The sequence below is a fragment of the Cuculus canorus genome, chromosome 36 (genome assembly GCF_017976375.1).
Source record: "Cuculus canorus isolate bCucCan1 chromosome 36, bCucCan1.pri, whole genome shotgun sequence".
In the NCBI taxonomy this organism is placed as follows: domain Eukaryota; kingdom Metazoa; phylum Chordata; class Aves; order Cuculiformes; family Cuculidae; genus Cuculus; species Cuculus canorus.
In genome coordinates, this window is record NC_071436.1 from 128,947 (window position 1) to 142,542 (window position 13,596).

The window sequence follows — 13,596 nt, forward strand, 5'->3', positions numbered from 1 at the left end:
ACTCAGTGGGTTGGAGGGGTCGCTATGGGGCAGAGGGGCCGCTATGGGGCAGAGACTCAGTGGGGCAGAGGGGCTGCTATGGGGCAGAAGAGCCGCTATGGGGCAGAGACTCAGTGGGGCAGAGGGGCCGCTATGGGGCAGAGACTCAGTGGGGCAGAGGGGCCGCTATGGGGCAGCGAATCTGTGGGGCAGAGGGGCCGCTATGGGGCAGAGGGGCCGCTATGGGGCAGAGACTCAGTGGGGCAGAGGGGCTGCTATGGGGCAGAAGAGCTGCTATGGGGCAGAGAATCAGTGGGGCAGTGGGGCCGCTATGGGGCAGAGAATCAGTGGGGCAGAGGGGCCGCTATGGGGCAGAGGGGCCGCTATGGGGCAGAGAATCAGTGGGGCAGAGGGGCCGCTATGGGGCAGAGGGGCCGCTATGGGGCAGAGAATCAGTGGGGCAGAGGAGCCGCTATGGGGCAGAGAATCAGTGGGGCAGAGGGGCCGCTATGGGGCAGAGACTCAGTGGGGCGGAGGGGTCGCTATGGGGCAGAGACTCAGTGGGGCAGAGGGGCCGCTATGGGGCAGAGACTCAGTGGGGCGGAGGGGTCGCTATGGGGCAGAGACTCAGTGGGGCAGAGGGGCCGCTATGGGGCAGAGACTCAGTGGGGCGGAGGGGCCGCTATGGGGCAGAGGGGCCGCTATGGGGCAGAGAATCAGTGGGGCAGAGGGGTCGCTATGGGGCAGAGAATCAGTGGGGCAGAGGGGTCGCTATGGGGCAGAGACTCAGTGGGGCAGAGGGGCCGCTATGGGGCAGAGGGGTCGCTATGGGGCAGAGAATCAGTGGGGCAGAAGGGCTGCTATGGGGCAGAAGAGCCGCTATGGGGCAGAGAATCAGTGGGGCAGAGGGGTCGCTATAGGGCAGAAGAGCCGCTATGGGGCAGAGAATCAGTGGGGCAGAGGGGCCGCTATGGGGCAGAGGGACCGCTATGGGGCAGAGAATCAGTGGGGCAGAGGGGCCGCTATGGGGCAGAAGAGCCGCTATGGGGCAGAGACTCAGTGGGGCAGAGGGGCCGCTATGGGGCAGAGACTCAGTGGGGCAGAGGGGCCGCTATGGGGCAGAGGGGCCGCTATGGGGCAGCGAATCAGTGGGGCAGAGGGGCCGCTATGGGGCAGCGAATCAGTGGGGCGGAGGAGCCGCTATGGGTCACGGTCTCTCTTTATTTGGGGGGGACTCGGGGGGTCCCCAAGGCACGAAGAGAGGGGGGGGAGGGGCCGCCATTTTGTGCCCCTTTGGTGCTGCCACAGTGCCGCCATTTTGTACCCCTTTGGTGCTGCCACAGTGCCACCATTTTGTACCCCTTTGGTGCTGCCACAGTGCCGCCATTTTGTACCCCTTTGGTGCTGCCACAGTGCCGCCATTTTGTACCCCTTTGGTGCTGCCACAGTGCCGCCATTTTGTACCCCTTTGGTGCTGCCACAGTGCCGCCATTTTGTGCCCCTTTGGTGCTGCCACAGTGCCACCATTTTGTGTCTCTTCATGGCGCCATTTTGTGCCTCTTCATGGCGCCATTTTGTGCCTCTCCACGGCGCCATTTTGTGCCTCTTCACGGCGCCATTTTGTGCCTCCCCTCAGTGTCACCGTGTGGCGCCTCTTCGGTGTCCCCACGATGTCCCCTCAGGGTCACCACGTGGCGCCTTCTCGAGGTCCCTTCGGTGCCCCCACGATGTCCCCTCAGTGCCACCTTCTCGACGTCCCCACGATGTCCCTTTAGTGTCACAATATGGCGCCTCTTTGGTGTCCCCACGGTGCCCCTTTGGTGTCCCCTCAGGGTCACAATATGGCGCCTTCTCCACGTCCCCACGAGGTCCCTTTGGTGTCACCACCTATGAGGGGATCTATGGGGCGGGAGAGGGGATCTGTGGGGCAGGGAGGGGATCTGTGGGGCAGAGAGGGGATCTATGGGGTGAGAGAGGGGATCTGTGGGGCAGGGAGGGGATCTATGGGGCGGGAGAGGGGATCTATGGGGCAGGGAGGGGATCTATGGGGCGGGAGAGGGGATCTGTGGGGCAGGGAAGGAATCTATGGGTCAGAAAAGAGGATCTGTGGGGCAGGAGAGGGGATCTATGGGGCAAAGAGGGGATCTATGGGGCAGGGAGGGGATCTATGGGGCAGGGAGGGGATCTATGGGGCACGGGAGGGGATCTGTGGGGCAGAGAGGGGATCTATGGGGCGGGAGAGGGGATCTGTGGGGCAGAGGAGGGGATCTGTGGGGCAGGAAAGAGGATCTATGGGGCAGGGCTGGGATCTATGGGGCAGGGCTGAGATCTATGGGGCAGAGGAGGAGATCTATGGGGCAGGGGATCTATGGGGCAGGGAGGGGATCTATGGGGCAGGGAGGGGATCTATGGGGCACGGGAGGGGATCTGTGGGGCAGAGAGGGGATCTATGGGGCGGGAGAGGGGATCTGTGGGGCAGAGGAGGGGATCTGTGGGGCAGGAAAGAGGATCTATGGGGCAGGGCTGGGATCTATGGGGCAGGGCTGAGATCTATGGGGCAGAGGAGGAGATCTATGGGGCAGGGGATCTATGGGGCAGGGCTACCTGCGCCCCCTGGCGATGGCGACCCCCAACCCCGCCAGCCCCGCGACCCCCAGCACCAGCGCCCCCAGCACCCCCAGCCCCAGCAGCCCCGCTGTGGGGCAGCCGTGGGGCAGCCGTGGGGCAGCCGTGGGGCAGCCGGAGATGTGGGGCAGAGGGGGGCGGGGGGAAGAGATGTGGGGCAGGGAGAGAGATATGGGGGGAGAAATAGGGGGGGGGAGGGGGGAGAGAGAACAGAGAGTCAGATCTATGGGGCGCTATGGGGCGCTATGGGTCTCTATGAGCTCTATGGGTCCTTATGGGTCGCTATGGGTCCCTATGGGTTCCTATGGATTTCTATGGGTCCCTATTGACCTCTATGGTCCCTATGGGTCTCTATGGGTCTCTATGGGGTCTCTATGGGTCCCTATGGGTCTCTATGGTCTTTATGGCTCCCTATGATCACTATGGGTCTCTATGGGTCGCTATGGGTCTCTATGGTCCCTATGGGTCTCTATGGTTCCTATGGGTCTCTATGGGGTCTCTATGGGCCTCTATGGTCCCTATGGGTCTCTGGGTCACTATGGGTCCCTATGGGTCTCTATGGGTCACTATGGGTCGCTATGGGTCTCTATGGGTCTCTATGAGTCTCTATGGTCCCTATGGATCACTATTGACCTCTATGGTCCTTATGGGTCTCTATGACCACTACTGACCTCTATGGTCCTTAAGGGTCTCTATGGGCCTCTATGGGTCTCTATGGGTCTCTATGGTCCCTATGGATCACTATTGACCTCTACGGTCCTTAAGGGTCGCTATGGGTCTCTATGGGCCTCTATGGTCCCTATGGGTCTCTATGGTTCTCTACAGCTCTCTATGGTCCCTATGGGTCGCTATGGTGCTTATGGGTCGCTATGGGTCCCTATGGGTCACTATGGGTCTCTATAGTCCCTATGGCTCTTTATGGTCTCTAGGGGTCGCTATGGGTTCTTATTGACCTCTATGGTCTCTATGGCTCTCTATGGGTTTCTATGGTCGCTATGGGTCCCTATGGGTCTCTATGGGTCTCTATGGTCACTATGAGTCCCTATGACTCTCTACGGTTGCTATGGGTCCCTATGGGTCTCTATGGGTCCCTATGGATCTCCATAGGTTGCTATGGGTCTCTATGGTCTCTAGGGGTCACTATAGGTCTCTATGGTCCCTATGGCTCTCTATGACCTCTAGGGGTCACTATGGGTTCTTATTGACCTCTATGGTCCCTACGGCTCTCTATGGTCACTATGAGTCCCTATGACTCTCTATGGGTCTCTATGGCCCCTATGGGTCTCCATAGGTTGCTATGGGTCTCTATGGTCCCTGGGGGTCACTATAGGTCTCTATGGTCCCTATGGCTCTCTATGGTCACTATGAGTCCCTATGACTCTCTATGGGTCTCTATGGGTCCCTATGGGTCTCTATGGTCTCTATGGGTCCCTATGGGTCTCCATAGGTCACTATGGGTCTCTATGGTCCCTATGGCTCTCTATGACCTCTAGGGGTCCCTATGGTGCCTATGGGTCCTTATGGGTCACTATGGGTTTCTATGGTCGCTATAGGTCTCTATGGGTCTCTATGGTCCCTATTGGTCTCTATGAGTCTCTATGGTCCCTATTGGTCTCTATGGGTCCCTATGAGTCTCTATGGTCCCTATGAGTCTCTATGGTTCCTATTGGTCTCTATGGTCCCTATTGGTCTCTACGGTCCCTATTGGTCTCTATGGGTCTCTATGGTTCCTATTGGTCTCTATGGTCCCTATTGGTCTCTATGGGTCCCTATTGGTCTCTATGGTCCCTATGAGTCTCTATGGGTCCCTATGAGTCTCTATGGGTCCCTATTGGTCTCTGTGGGTCCCTATGAGTCTCTATGGTCCCTATGAATCTCTATGGTCCCTATGAGTCTCTATGGTCCCTATAGGTCTCTGTGGCCCCTATTGGTCTCTATGGTCTCTATAGCTCTCTATGGGTCCCTATGGCCTCTATGGGTCGCTGTGGGTCCCTATGGGTCTCTATAGCTCACTATGGGTCCCTATAGTCCGTATGAGTCACTATGGATCCCTATGGGGGTCCTTATGGGTCCCTCTTGGTCTCTATGGGTCGCTATGGTCCCTATACCTCTCTATGGGTCTCTATGGTCCCTATGGCTCCCTATGGGTCTCTATGGGTCGCTATGGGTCGCCGTGGGTCGCCGTGGGTCTCACCGCGCTCCATGTGCTGCCGGATGAGGCGCCGCAGCCTCTGTCCCTGCTGGTTGTGGGGTTCGTTGGCCAAGAGCCGCTCGATGTGGGTCAGAGCCCGCTCGTACTCCTGCCCCACGGCGCGGGGACACACGTCACAACACCCCCCACGGGACCCCCAAGTGTCCCCAAGGGACCCCAAAGGGCCCCATATCCCACAAGGGACCCCATAACCCCCCAAAGTGACCCCATAACCCCCAAATGTCCCCAAGTGACCCCATAACCCCAAGTGACCCCAAATGTCCCCACGACCCCCAAATGTCCCCAAATGTCCCCAAGTGTCCCCAAGTGTCACCACAACCACCGAAGTGACCCCAAGTGTCCCCATAACCCCCAAGTGACCCCAAATGTCCCCATGTGTCCCCACAACCCCCCAAGTGACCCCTAATGTCCCCAAGTGACCCTATAACCCCCAAGTGACCCCAAATGTCCCCAAGAGTCCCCATCACCCCCAAATGTCCCCATAACCCCCCAAGTGACCCCAAATGTCCCCATAACCCCCCAGGTGTCCCCATTACCCCCAGGTGTCCCCATTACCCCCAAATGTCCCCATAGCCCCCCAAGTGTCCCCATTACCCCCAAGTGTCCCCATAACCCCCCAAGTGACCCCATAACCCCCAAGTGACCCCAAATGTCCCCATAACCCCCAAATGTCCCTATAACCCCCCAAGTGTCCCCATTACCCCCAGGTGTCCCCACAACCCCCAAATGTCCCCACAGCCCCCCAGGTGTCCCCATAACCCCCCAGGTGTCCCCATAACCCCCCCAGGTGTCCCCATAACCCCCCAGGTGTCCCCAAGTTTCCCCATAGCCCCCCAAGTGTCCCCATAGCCCCCCAAGTGTCCCCAGGTGTCCCCATTACCCCAAGTGACCCCATAACCCCAAGTGACCCCAAATATCCCCAAGAGTCCCCATAACCCCTCAAGTGACCCCAAATGTCCCCATAACCCCCAAATGTCCCTAAATGTCCCCAAGTGACCCCATAACCCTCCAAGTGACCCCATAGCCCCCCAAGTGTCCCCATAGCCCCCCAGGTGTCCCCATTACCCCCAGGTGCCCCCAGGTGTCCCCACAGCCCCCCAAGTGTCCCCATAACCCCCAAGTGACCCCAAATGTCCCCATAACCCCCCAGGTGACCCCATAGCCCCCCAAGTGACCCCAACTGTCCCCAAGTGTCCCCATTACCCCCAGGTATCCCCAAGTGTCCCCAGGTGACCCCATACCCCCCCAGGTGTCCCCATTACCCCCAAGTGACCCCATAACCCCCAAGTGTCCCCAGGTGTCCCCGTAGCCCCCAAGTGTCCCCATTACCCCCAAGTGTCCCCATAACCCCCAGGTGTCCCCATAGCCCCCCAAGTGTCCCCATTACCACCAGGTGTCCCCATCACCCCCCAAGTGTCCCCATTACCCCCAAGTGTCCCCATAGCCCCCCAAGTGTCCCCATTACCCCCAAGTGTCCCCATCACCCCCAACTGTCCCCAAGTGTCCCCATAGCCCCCCAAGTGTCCCCATAACCCCCAACTGTCCCCAAGTGTCCCCATCACCCCCAGGTGTCCCCATTACCCCCAAGTGACCCCATAGCCCCCCAGTGTCCCCCAAGTGTCCCCCCAAGTGTCCCCACCCGCAGGCGGAGGTTCCCCAGGGCGAGGTAGAAGCTGCAGTCGCGCTGCTCCTCCTGAGAGCCCCCCGGGAGCAGCTCTGGGGACAGAGGGGACAGTGGGGGACAGTGGGGATATTGGGGGGACAGTGGGTATATGGGGGACATTGGGGACATTGAGGATATGGGGGATATTGGGGGATATTGGGGGATATTGGGGGGTATTGGGGGGATATTGGGGGACATTGGGGGGTATTGAGGGGATATTGGGGGGATATTGGGGGGATATTGGGGGATATTGAGGGGATATTGGGGGGTATTGGGGGGATATTGGGGGGTATTGGGGGGATATTGGGGGATATTGGGGGGATATTGGGGGGATATTGGGGGGTATTGGGGGGATATTGGGGGGATATTGGGGGGTATTGAGGGGATATTGGGGGATATTGGGGGGATATTGGGGGGGTATTGGGGGATATTGAGGGGATATTGGGGGGATATTGGGGGGATATTGGGGGACATTGGGGGGATGGGGGGGGACCCCCATGTCCCCCCAATCCCCCCATGTCCCCTCTAACCCCCCCTGTCCCCATATCCCCTGTCCCCCCCAATCCCCCCATGTCCCCTCTAACCCCCCCGTCCCCGCGTCCCCTGTCCCCCCCAATCCCCCCCATGTCCCCCCCAATCCCCCCCAGGTCCCCTCTAACCCCCCCCGTCCCCGCATCCCCTGTCCCCCCCAAATCCCCCCATGTCCCCCAATCCCCCCATGTCCCCCCATGTCCCCTCTACCCCCCCTGTCCCTGCGTCCCCTGAACCCCCCAATCCCCCCTGTCCCCCCAATCCCCCCATGTACCCCCAATCCCCCCAAGTCCCCTCTAACCCCCCCGTCCCCGCGTCCCCTGTCCCCCCAAATCCCCCCATGTCCCCCCAAGTCCCCTCTAACCCCCCTGTCCCCACATCCCCTGTCCCCCCCAATCCCCCCATGTCCCCCCAATCCCCCCATGTCCCCTCCAACCCCCCCGTCCCCGTGTCCCCTGTCCCCCCCAAATCCCCCCATGTCCCCCCAATCCCCCCATGTCCCCTCTAACCCCCCCGTCCCCACATCCCCTGTCCCCCCCAATCCCCCCATGTCCCCTCTAACCCCCCCGTCCCCACATCCCCTGTCCCCCCCAATCCCCCCATGTCCCCCCCAATCCCCCCATGTCCCCTCTAACCCCCCCGTCCCCACGTCCCCTGTCCCCCCCAATCCCCCCATGTCCCCCCCAATCCCCCCATGTCCCCCCATGCCCCCTCAATCCCCCCATGTCCCCTCTACCCCCCCGTCCCCGTGTCCCCTGTCCCCCCCAATCCCCCCATGTCCCCCCAAACCCCCCATGTCCCCTCTAACCCCCCCATCCCCGCGTCCCCTGTCCCCCCCAATCCCCTCATGTCCCCCCCAATCCCCCCATGTCCCCTCTACCCCCCCTGTCCCCACATCCCCTGAACCCCCCAATCCCCCCATGTCCCCCCAATCCCCCCAAGTCCCCTTTAACCCCCCCGTCCCCGCGTCCCCTGTCCCCCCCAATCCCCCCATGTCCCCCCATGCCCCCTCAATCCCCCCATGTCCCCTCTAACCCCCCCGTCCCCATATCCCCTGTCCCCCCCAATCCCCCCATGTCCCCCCATGTCCCCTCCAACCCCCCTGTCCCCACATCCCCTGTCCCCCCCAATCCCCCCATGTCCCCCCAATCCCCCCAAGTCCCCTCTAACCCCCCGTCCCCGCGTCCCCTGTCCCCCCCAATCCCCCCATGTACCCCCCAATCCCCCCATGTCCCCTACAACCCCCCCGTCCCTGCGTCCCCTGTACCCCCCAATCCCCCCATGTCCCCTCTACCCCCCCGTCCCCACGTCCCCTGTCCCCCCCAATCCCCCCATGTCCCCCCAATCCCCCCATGTCCCCTCTACCCCCCCCGTCCCCGCATCCCCTGTCCCCCCCAATCCCCCCATGTCCCCTCCAACCCCCCCGTCCCCGCGTCCCCTGTCCCCCCCAATCCCCCCCTGTCCCCCCATCCCCCCCGTCCCCCCCAAATCCCCCCCAGCCCCCCCTCACCCTGCAGCAGGGTCACCCCTTTCTGGATGTCGTGGCCGTAGGGGCTCCGCACGAGCCCCCACCCGTACTCGAACTGACAGCGCCGCGACACCGAACCCCCCCGCGCCTCCAGCGCGTAACGCCGCTCCAGCGCCTGCACACAATGGGGTGCAAAGGGCTTTGGGGGGGGCCTGGGGGCTTTTTGGGGGGGGTTTGAGTGCTTTATAGGGGCTTTGGGGGGGTCCTGTGGGGGTTTTGGGGGGTTTGAGTGCCTTATATAGGGGTTTGGGGGGTCCTGGGTCCCTTTTAGGGGAGCTTGATGGGTCCTGGGGGCTTTTTGGGGGGGCTTGGGGGGATCTTGGGTCCCTTTTAGGGGGGTTTGGGGGGTCCTGGGGGGGTTTGAGTGCCTTATAGGGGGGTTTGGGGGGATCTTGGGTGCCTTTTAGGGCTTTTTTGGGGGGTTTGGGGGGGGTCTTGGGTCCTTTTTAGGGCTTTGGGGGGATCTTGGGTCCCTTCTGGGGGGGTTTGAGGGGTCCTGGGGGGGTTTGAGTGCCTTATGGGGGAGTTTGGGGGAGTCTTGGGTCCCTTTTAGGGGTTTTGGGGGGTCCTGGGGGCTTTTTGGGGGGGTTTGAGTGCCTTATAGGGGGGTTTGGGGGATCTTGGGTCCCTTTTAGGGGAGTTTGGGGGGGTCCTGGGGGCTTTTTGGGGGGCTTTGAGTGCCTTATAGAGGGGTTTGGGGGGATCTTGGGTCCCTTTAGGGGAGTTTAGGGGGTCCTGGGAGGGTTTTGGGGGGGTTTGAGTGCTTTATAGGGGGGTTTGGGGGGGTCTGAGTGCCTTATAGGGGGGTTTGGGGAGGTCTTGGGGGCTTTTTGGGGGGGTTGAGTGCCTTATAGGGGGGTTTGAGTCCCTTTTGGGGGGGGTGGGGGGTCCTGGGGGCTTTTTGGGGGGGTTTGAGAGCCTTATAGGGGGGTCTTGAGTCCTTTTTAGGGGTTTGGGGTTTCCTGGGGGCTTTTTGGGGGGGTTTGGGGGGGTCCTGGGTGCATTTTGGGGGGGGTTGAGTGTCTTTTAGGGGGCTTTGGGGGGGTCCTGTGGGGGTTTTGGGGGGGTCTGAGTGCCTTATAGGGGGGTTTGGGGGATCTTGGGTCCCTTTTGGGGGGTCCTGGGTGCATTTTGGGGGGGTCTGAGTGCCTTATAGGGGGGTTTGGGGGGCTCTTGGGTCCCTTTTAGGGGTTTGGGGGGTCCTGGGTGCATTTTTGGGGTGTTTGAGTGCCTTATAGGGGGGTTTGGGGGGGTCTTGGGTCCTTTTTAGGGGGGTTTGGGGGTTCCTGGGTCCCTTTTGGGGGGTTTGGTGGGTCCTGGGTGCATTTTGGGGGGGTCTGAGTGCCTTATAGGGGGGTTTGGGGGGGTCTTGGGTTCCTTTTAGGGGTTTGGGGGGTCCTGGGTGCATTTTGGGGGGCTTTGAGTGCCTTATAGGGGGGTTTGGGGGGTCTTGGGTCCCTTTTAGGGGAGTTTGGGGGGATCTTGGGTCCCTTTTAGGGGTTTGGGGGGTCCTGGGGGCTTTTTGGGGGGTTCTGAGTGCCTTATAGGGGGGTTGGGGGGGTCCTGGGGGGCCTTTCGTGGGGTTCAGTGCCTTTTAGGAGAGTTTTGGGGCGTTCTGGATCCCTTTTAGGGGGTTTGGGGGTGTCCTGGGGGCCTTTTAGGGTTTTTTTGGGGGGGCTCTCAGGTGCCTTTATGGGGGGGGGGGGGGGGGGGGCGGTTTGGGAGGGTCACGTGGTCTCCAGGTTGGGGAGGGGGGGTGAGGCTCTAAGGTCACGTGACGCGGGGGGGGGGGGTGTTGTTGCCCTCACGATCAGATCCTCCACAGCCACCGGATCCTCGAACTCGGGGTCCATGGCGGCCCCGAACCCGGAAGTGGCGCCGGAAGCGAGGCCGGAAGTAACGCCCCCCTCCCCTCATCGCCCTATGGGGCTCCTTATACGGCAGTGGGCGGGACCTCAGGCGGCGCGGACGCCGATTGGCTCCTTATACGGTAATGGGCGTGACCTGAGGCCGCGCGGACGCCGATTGGCTCCTTATACGGCAATGGGCGTGACCTGAGGCGGTGCGGACGCCGATTGGCTCCTTATACGGCAATGGGCGTGACCTGAGGAGGTGCGGACGCCGATTGGCTCCTTATACGGCAATGGGCGTGACCTCAGGAGGCGCGGACGCCTATTTGCTCCTTATACGGCAGTGGGCGTGGCCTTGTAGCGGCGCGCCTTTTCATCTTCCATATATGGCGAAGCCGCGTGACCGCAGCGATGATTGACAGCTGCGCGCGCCGCTGGCGCTCCATATAAGGCAGTGGGCGTGCCCTCAGCGCTGATTGGCTCCTTAGCTGGGGAGGGGTGTGGCCTCGGTCGGCGAAGGGGGCTCCGCGCGGTCCTAGCTCCGTCCTATCAGCTCGGGCTCCGCGCGGTCCTAGCGCCCCCGTCCCCGTCCCGGTCTCCGCTATGTCCCAGTACCGGTACCGGGTCCGGATCCGCGCTGCCCCCCCCATACTCGCCGGGACCTCTCTCGCCGTCACTCTCATCGGCACCCGCGGCTCCAGCGGCCCCAGCGCCCTCAGCATGGGGGGGTTCGGCTGTTCGGAGGTAGGGGGGGCGATGGGACCCTCATTACAGGGGGGTTTGGGGGGGTCCTGGGGCCCTTTTGGGGGGGTTTAGGGGGGTCCTGGGGCCCTTTTAGGGGGGTTTGGGGGGATCCTGGGGCCCTTTTGGGGTCCTGAGTGCCTTTTGGGGGGAGTTGGGGGGGTCTTGGGTCTCTTTTGGGGTGATTTGGGGGGACTGAGACCCCCTATGGGGGGGCTACGAGGGATTTAGGGGGGTCCTGAGTGCCTTTTGGGGGGGTTTGGGGGGACTGGGACCCCCTATGGGGGGGCTACGAGGGATTTGGGGGGGTCCTGAGTGCCTTTTGGGGGGGTTTAGGGGGACTCGGACCTCCTATGGGGGAGCTACGAGGGATTTGGGGGGGTCCTGAGTGCCTTTTGGGGAGGTTTGGGGGGACTGAGACCCCCTATGGGGGGGCTACGAGGGATTTGGGGGGGTCCTGAGTGCCTTTTGGGGGGGTTTGGGGGGACTGGGAACCCCTATGGGGGGGCTACGAGGGATTTGGGGGTTCCTGAGTGCATTTGGGGGGGTTTAGAGGGGTCCTGGGGCCCTTTTGGGGGGGCTGAGTGCCTTTTGGGAGCATTGGGGGGGTCTTGGGTCTCTTTTAGGGGGGTTTGGGGGGACTGGGATCCCCTATGGGGGGGCTACGAGGGATTTGGGGGGGTCCTGAGTGCCTTTTGGGGGTGTTTAGGGGGATTGGGACCCCCTATTGGGGGCTATGAGGGATTTGGGGGGGTCCTGAGTGCCTTTTGGGGGGTTTGGGGGATCTTGGGTCTCTTTTGGGGGGGGCTGAGTGACTTTAAGGGGGGTTTGAGGGGGTCCTGGGTCTCTTTTGGGGGGGTTTAGGGGGACTGGGACCCCCTATGGGGGGGCTACGAGGGATTTGGGGGGGTCCTGAGTGCCTTTTTGGGGGGTTTGGGGGTCTCCTGGGTCCCTTTTGGGGGGTTTTGGGGTCTCCTGGGTCCTTTTTGGGGGTCTCCTGGGTCCTTTTTGGGGGGTTTGGGGGTCTCCTGGGTCCCATTTGGGGGGTTTTGGGGGTCTCCTGGGTTCCTTTTTGGGGGGTTTGGGGGTCTCCTGGGTCCCTTTTGGGGGGTTTGGGGGCCTCCTGGGTCCCTTTTGGGGGGTTTGGGGGTCTCCTGGGTCCCTTTTGGGGGGGTTTGGGGGTCTCCTGGGTCCCTTTTTGGGGGGTTTGGGAGTCTCTTGGGTCCCTTTTGGGGGGTTTTGAGGGGTTTTGGGTCCTTTTTGGGGGGTTTGGGGGTCTCCTGGGTCCCTTTTGGGGGGTTTTGGGGTCTCCTGGGTCCTTTTTGGGGGTCTCCTGGGTCCTTTTTGGGGGGTTTGGGGGTCTCCTGGGTCCCATTTGGGGGGTTTTGGGGGTCTCCTGGGTTCCTTTTTGGGGGGTTTGGGGGTCTCCTGGGTCCCTTTTGGGGGGTTTGGGGGTCTCCTGAGTCCCTTTTAGGGGGGTTTGGGGGTCTCCTGGGTCCCTTTTGGGGGGTTTGGGGGCCTCCTGGGTCCCTTTTGGGGGGTTTGGGGGTCTCCTGGGTCCCTTTTGGGGGGGTTTGGGGGTCTCCTGGGTCCCTTTTGGGGGTGTTTTGAGGGCTTTTGGGTCCCTTTTTGGGGGGTTTGGGGGTCTCCTGGGTCCCTTTTTGGGGGGTTTGGGAGTCTCTTGGGTCCCTTTTGGGGGGTTTTGAGGGGTTTTGGGTCCTTTTTGGGGGGTTTGGGGGTCTCCTGGGTCTCTTTTTGGGGGGTTTGGGGGTCTCCTGGGTCCCTTTTGGGGGGTTTTGAGGGGTTTTGGGTCCCTTTTGGGGGGTTTGGGGGTCACAGGGACCCCAATGGGGGCATCTGGGGAGGGGTTTGGGGTGATGAGAAGGTGGTGGTTGTGGGGCAGAGGACACCGCGATGTGGGGCAGAGGGGACACTGTGGTGGTTGTGGGGCAGAGGACGATGTCGCTATGGGGTGAGGACGCTGTGGGGCAGAGGACACCACGATGTGGGTCAGGATGAGATGGTGGCCATGGGGTGGGGACACTGTGGGGCAGAGGACACCACGATGTGGGGCAGAGGGGACACTGTGGTGGCCGTGGGGTGGGGACACTGTGGTGGTTGTGGGGCAGAGGACACTGTGACCATGGGGTGGGGACGCTATGGGGCAGAGGACACCATGATGTGGGGCAGAGGACACTGTGACCATGGGGTGGGGACGCTATGGGGCAGAAGACACCACGATGTGGGTCAGGATGAGATGGTGGCCATGGGGTGATGAGAAGGTGGTGGTTGTGGGGCAGAGGACACCGTGATGTGGGGCAGAGGGGACACTGTGGTGGCCGTGGGGCAGAGGACGATGTCGCTATGGGGTGGGGACGCTATGGGGCAGAGGACACCACGATGTGGGGCAGAGGACGATGTGGCCATGGGGTGGGGACACCGCGATGTGGGGCAGAGGGGACACTGT

At 62.1% G+C, this 13,596-nt stretch overlaps 2 protein-coding genes across 4 annotated transcripts in view; one reads left to right on the forward strand and one right to left on the reverse strand.

Annotated features, from left to right (window-relative positions):
- Positions 1–1,434: 1,434 nt before the first annotated feature.
- FIS1 (fission, mitochondrial 1) lies at positions 1,435–10,478 on the reverse strand. Of its 3 annotated transcripts, none has more exons than XM_054052781.1 (5): positions 10,347–10,478; positions 8,521–8,653; positions 6,456–6,532; positions 4,799–4,904; positions 1,435–1,748 (listed from the first exon to the last, which is right to left on the reverse strand). In XM_054052781.1, the coding sequence occupies exons 1-5, from the start codon at positions 10,389–10,391 to the stop codon at positions 1,618–1,620; spliced, it is 492 nt and encodes a 163-aa protein (XP_053908756.1). In that variant the 5' UTR covers positions 10,392–10,478; the 3' UTR covers positions 1,435–1,617. The 3 variants fall into 3 exon arrangements, with proteins under 3 accessions (XP_053908756.1, XP_053908758.1, XP_053908757.1); XM_054052783.1 differs by having other exon boundaries at positions 1,607–1,878; XM_054052782.1 differs by lacking the exon at positions 1,435–1,748 and adding an exon at positions 2,031–2,674.
- Positions 10,479–10,497: 19 nt separating this feature from the next.
- LOC128849954 (dentin sialophosphoprotein-like) overlaps positions 10,498–13,596 on the forward strand; it is a 51,872-nt gene continuing 48,773 nt past the window's right edge. The window contains exon 1 of the mRNA XM_054052695.1: positions 10,498–11,132. Within this exon, the coding sequence (XP_053908670.1) occupies positions 10,992–11,132 (141 nt within the window). The 5' untranslated portion in view covers positions 10,498–10,991. The remainder of the gene's footprint in view (positions 11,133–13,596) is intronic.

Excerpts from the sequence above, each read along its gene's own strand:
- FIS1 (XM_054052781.1), bottom strand. The coding sequence starts at position 10,391 with ATGGACCCCGAGTTCGAGGATCCGGTGGCTGTGGAGGATCTGATC. Across the intron at positions 8,654-10,346 it reads TGGCTGTGGAGGATCTGATC|GCGCTGGAGCGGCGTTACGC; the intron begins GTGAGGGCAACA and ends CATTGTGTGCAG. Across the intron at positions 6,533-8,520 it reads AGGGGTGACCCTGCTGCAGG|AGCTGCTCCCGGGGGGCTCT; the intron begins GTGAGGGGGGGC and ends CTCTGTCCCCAG.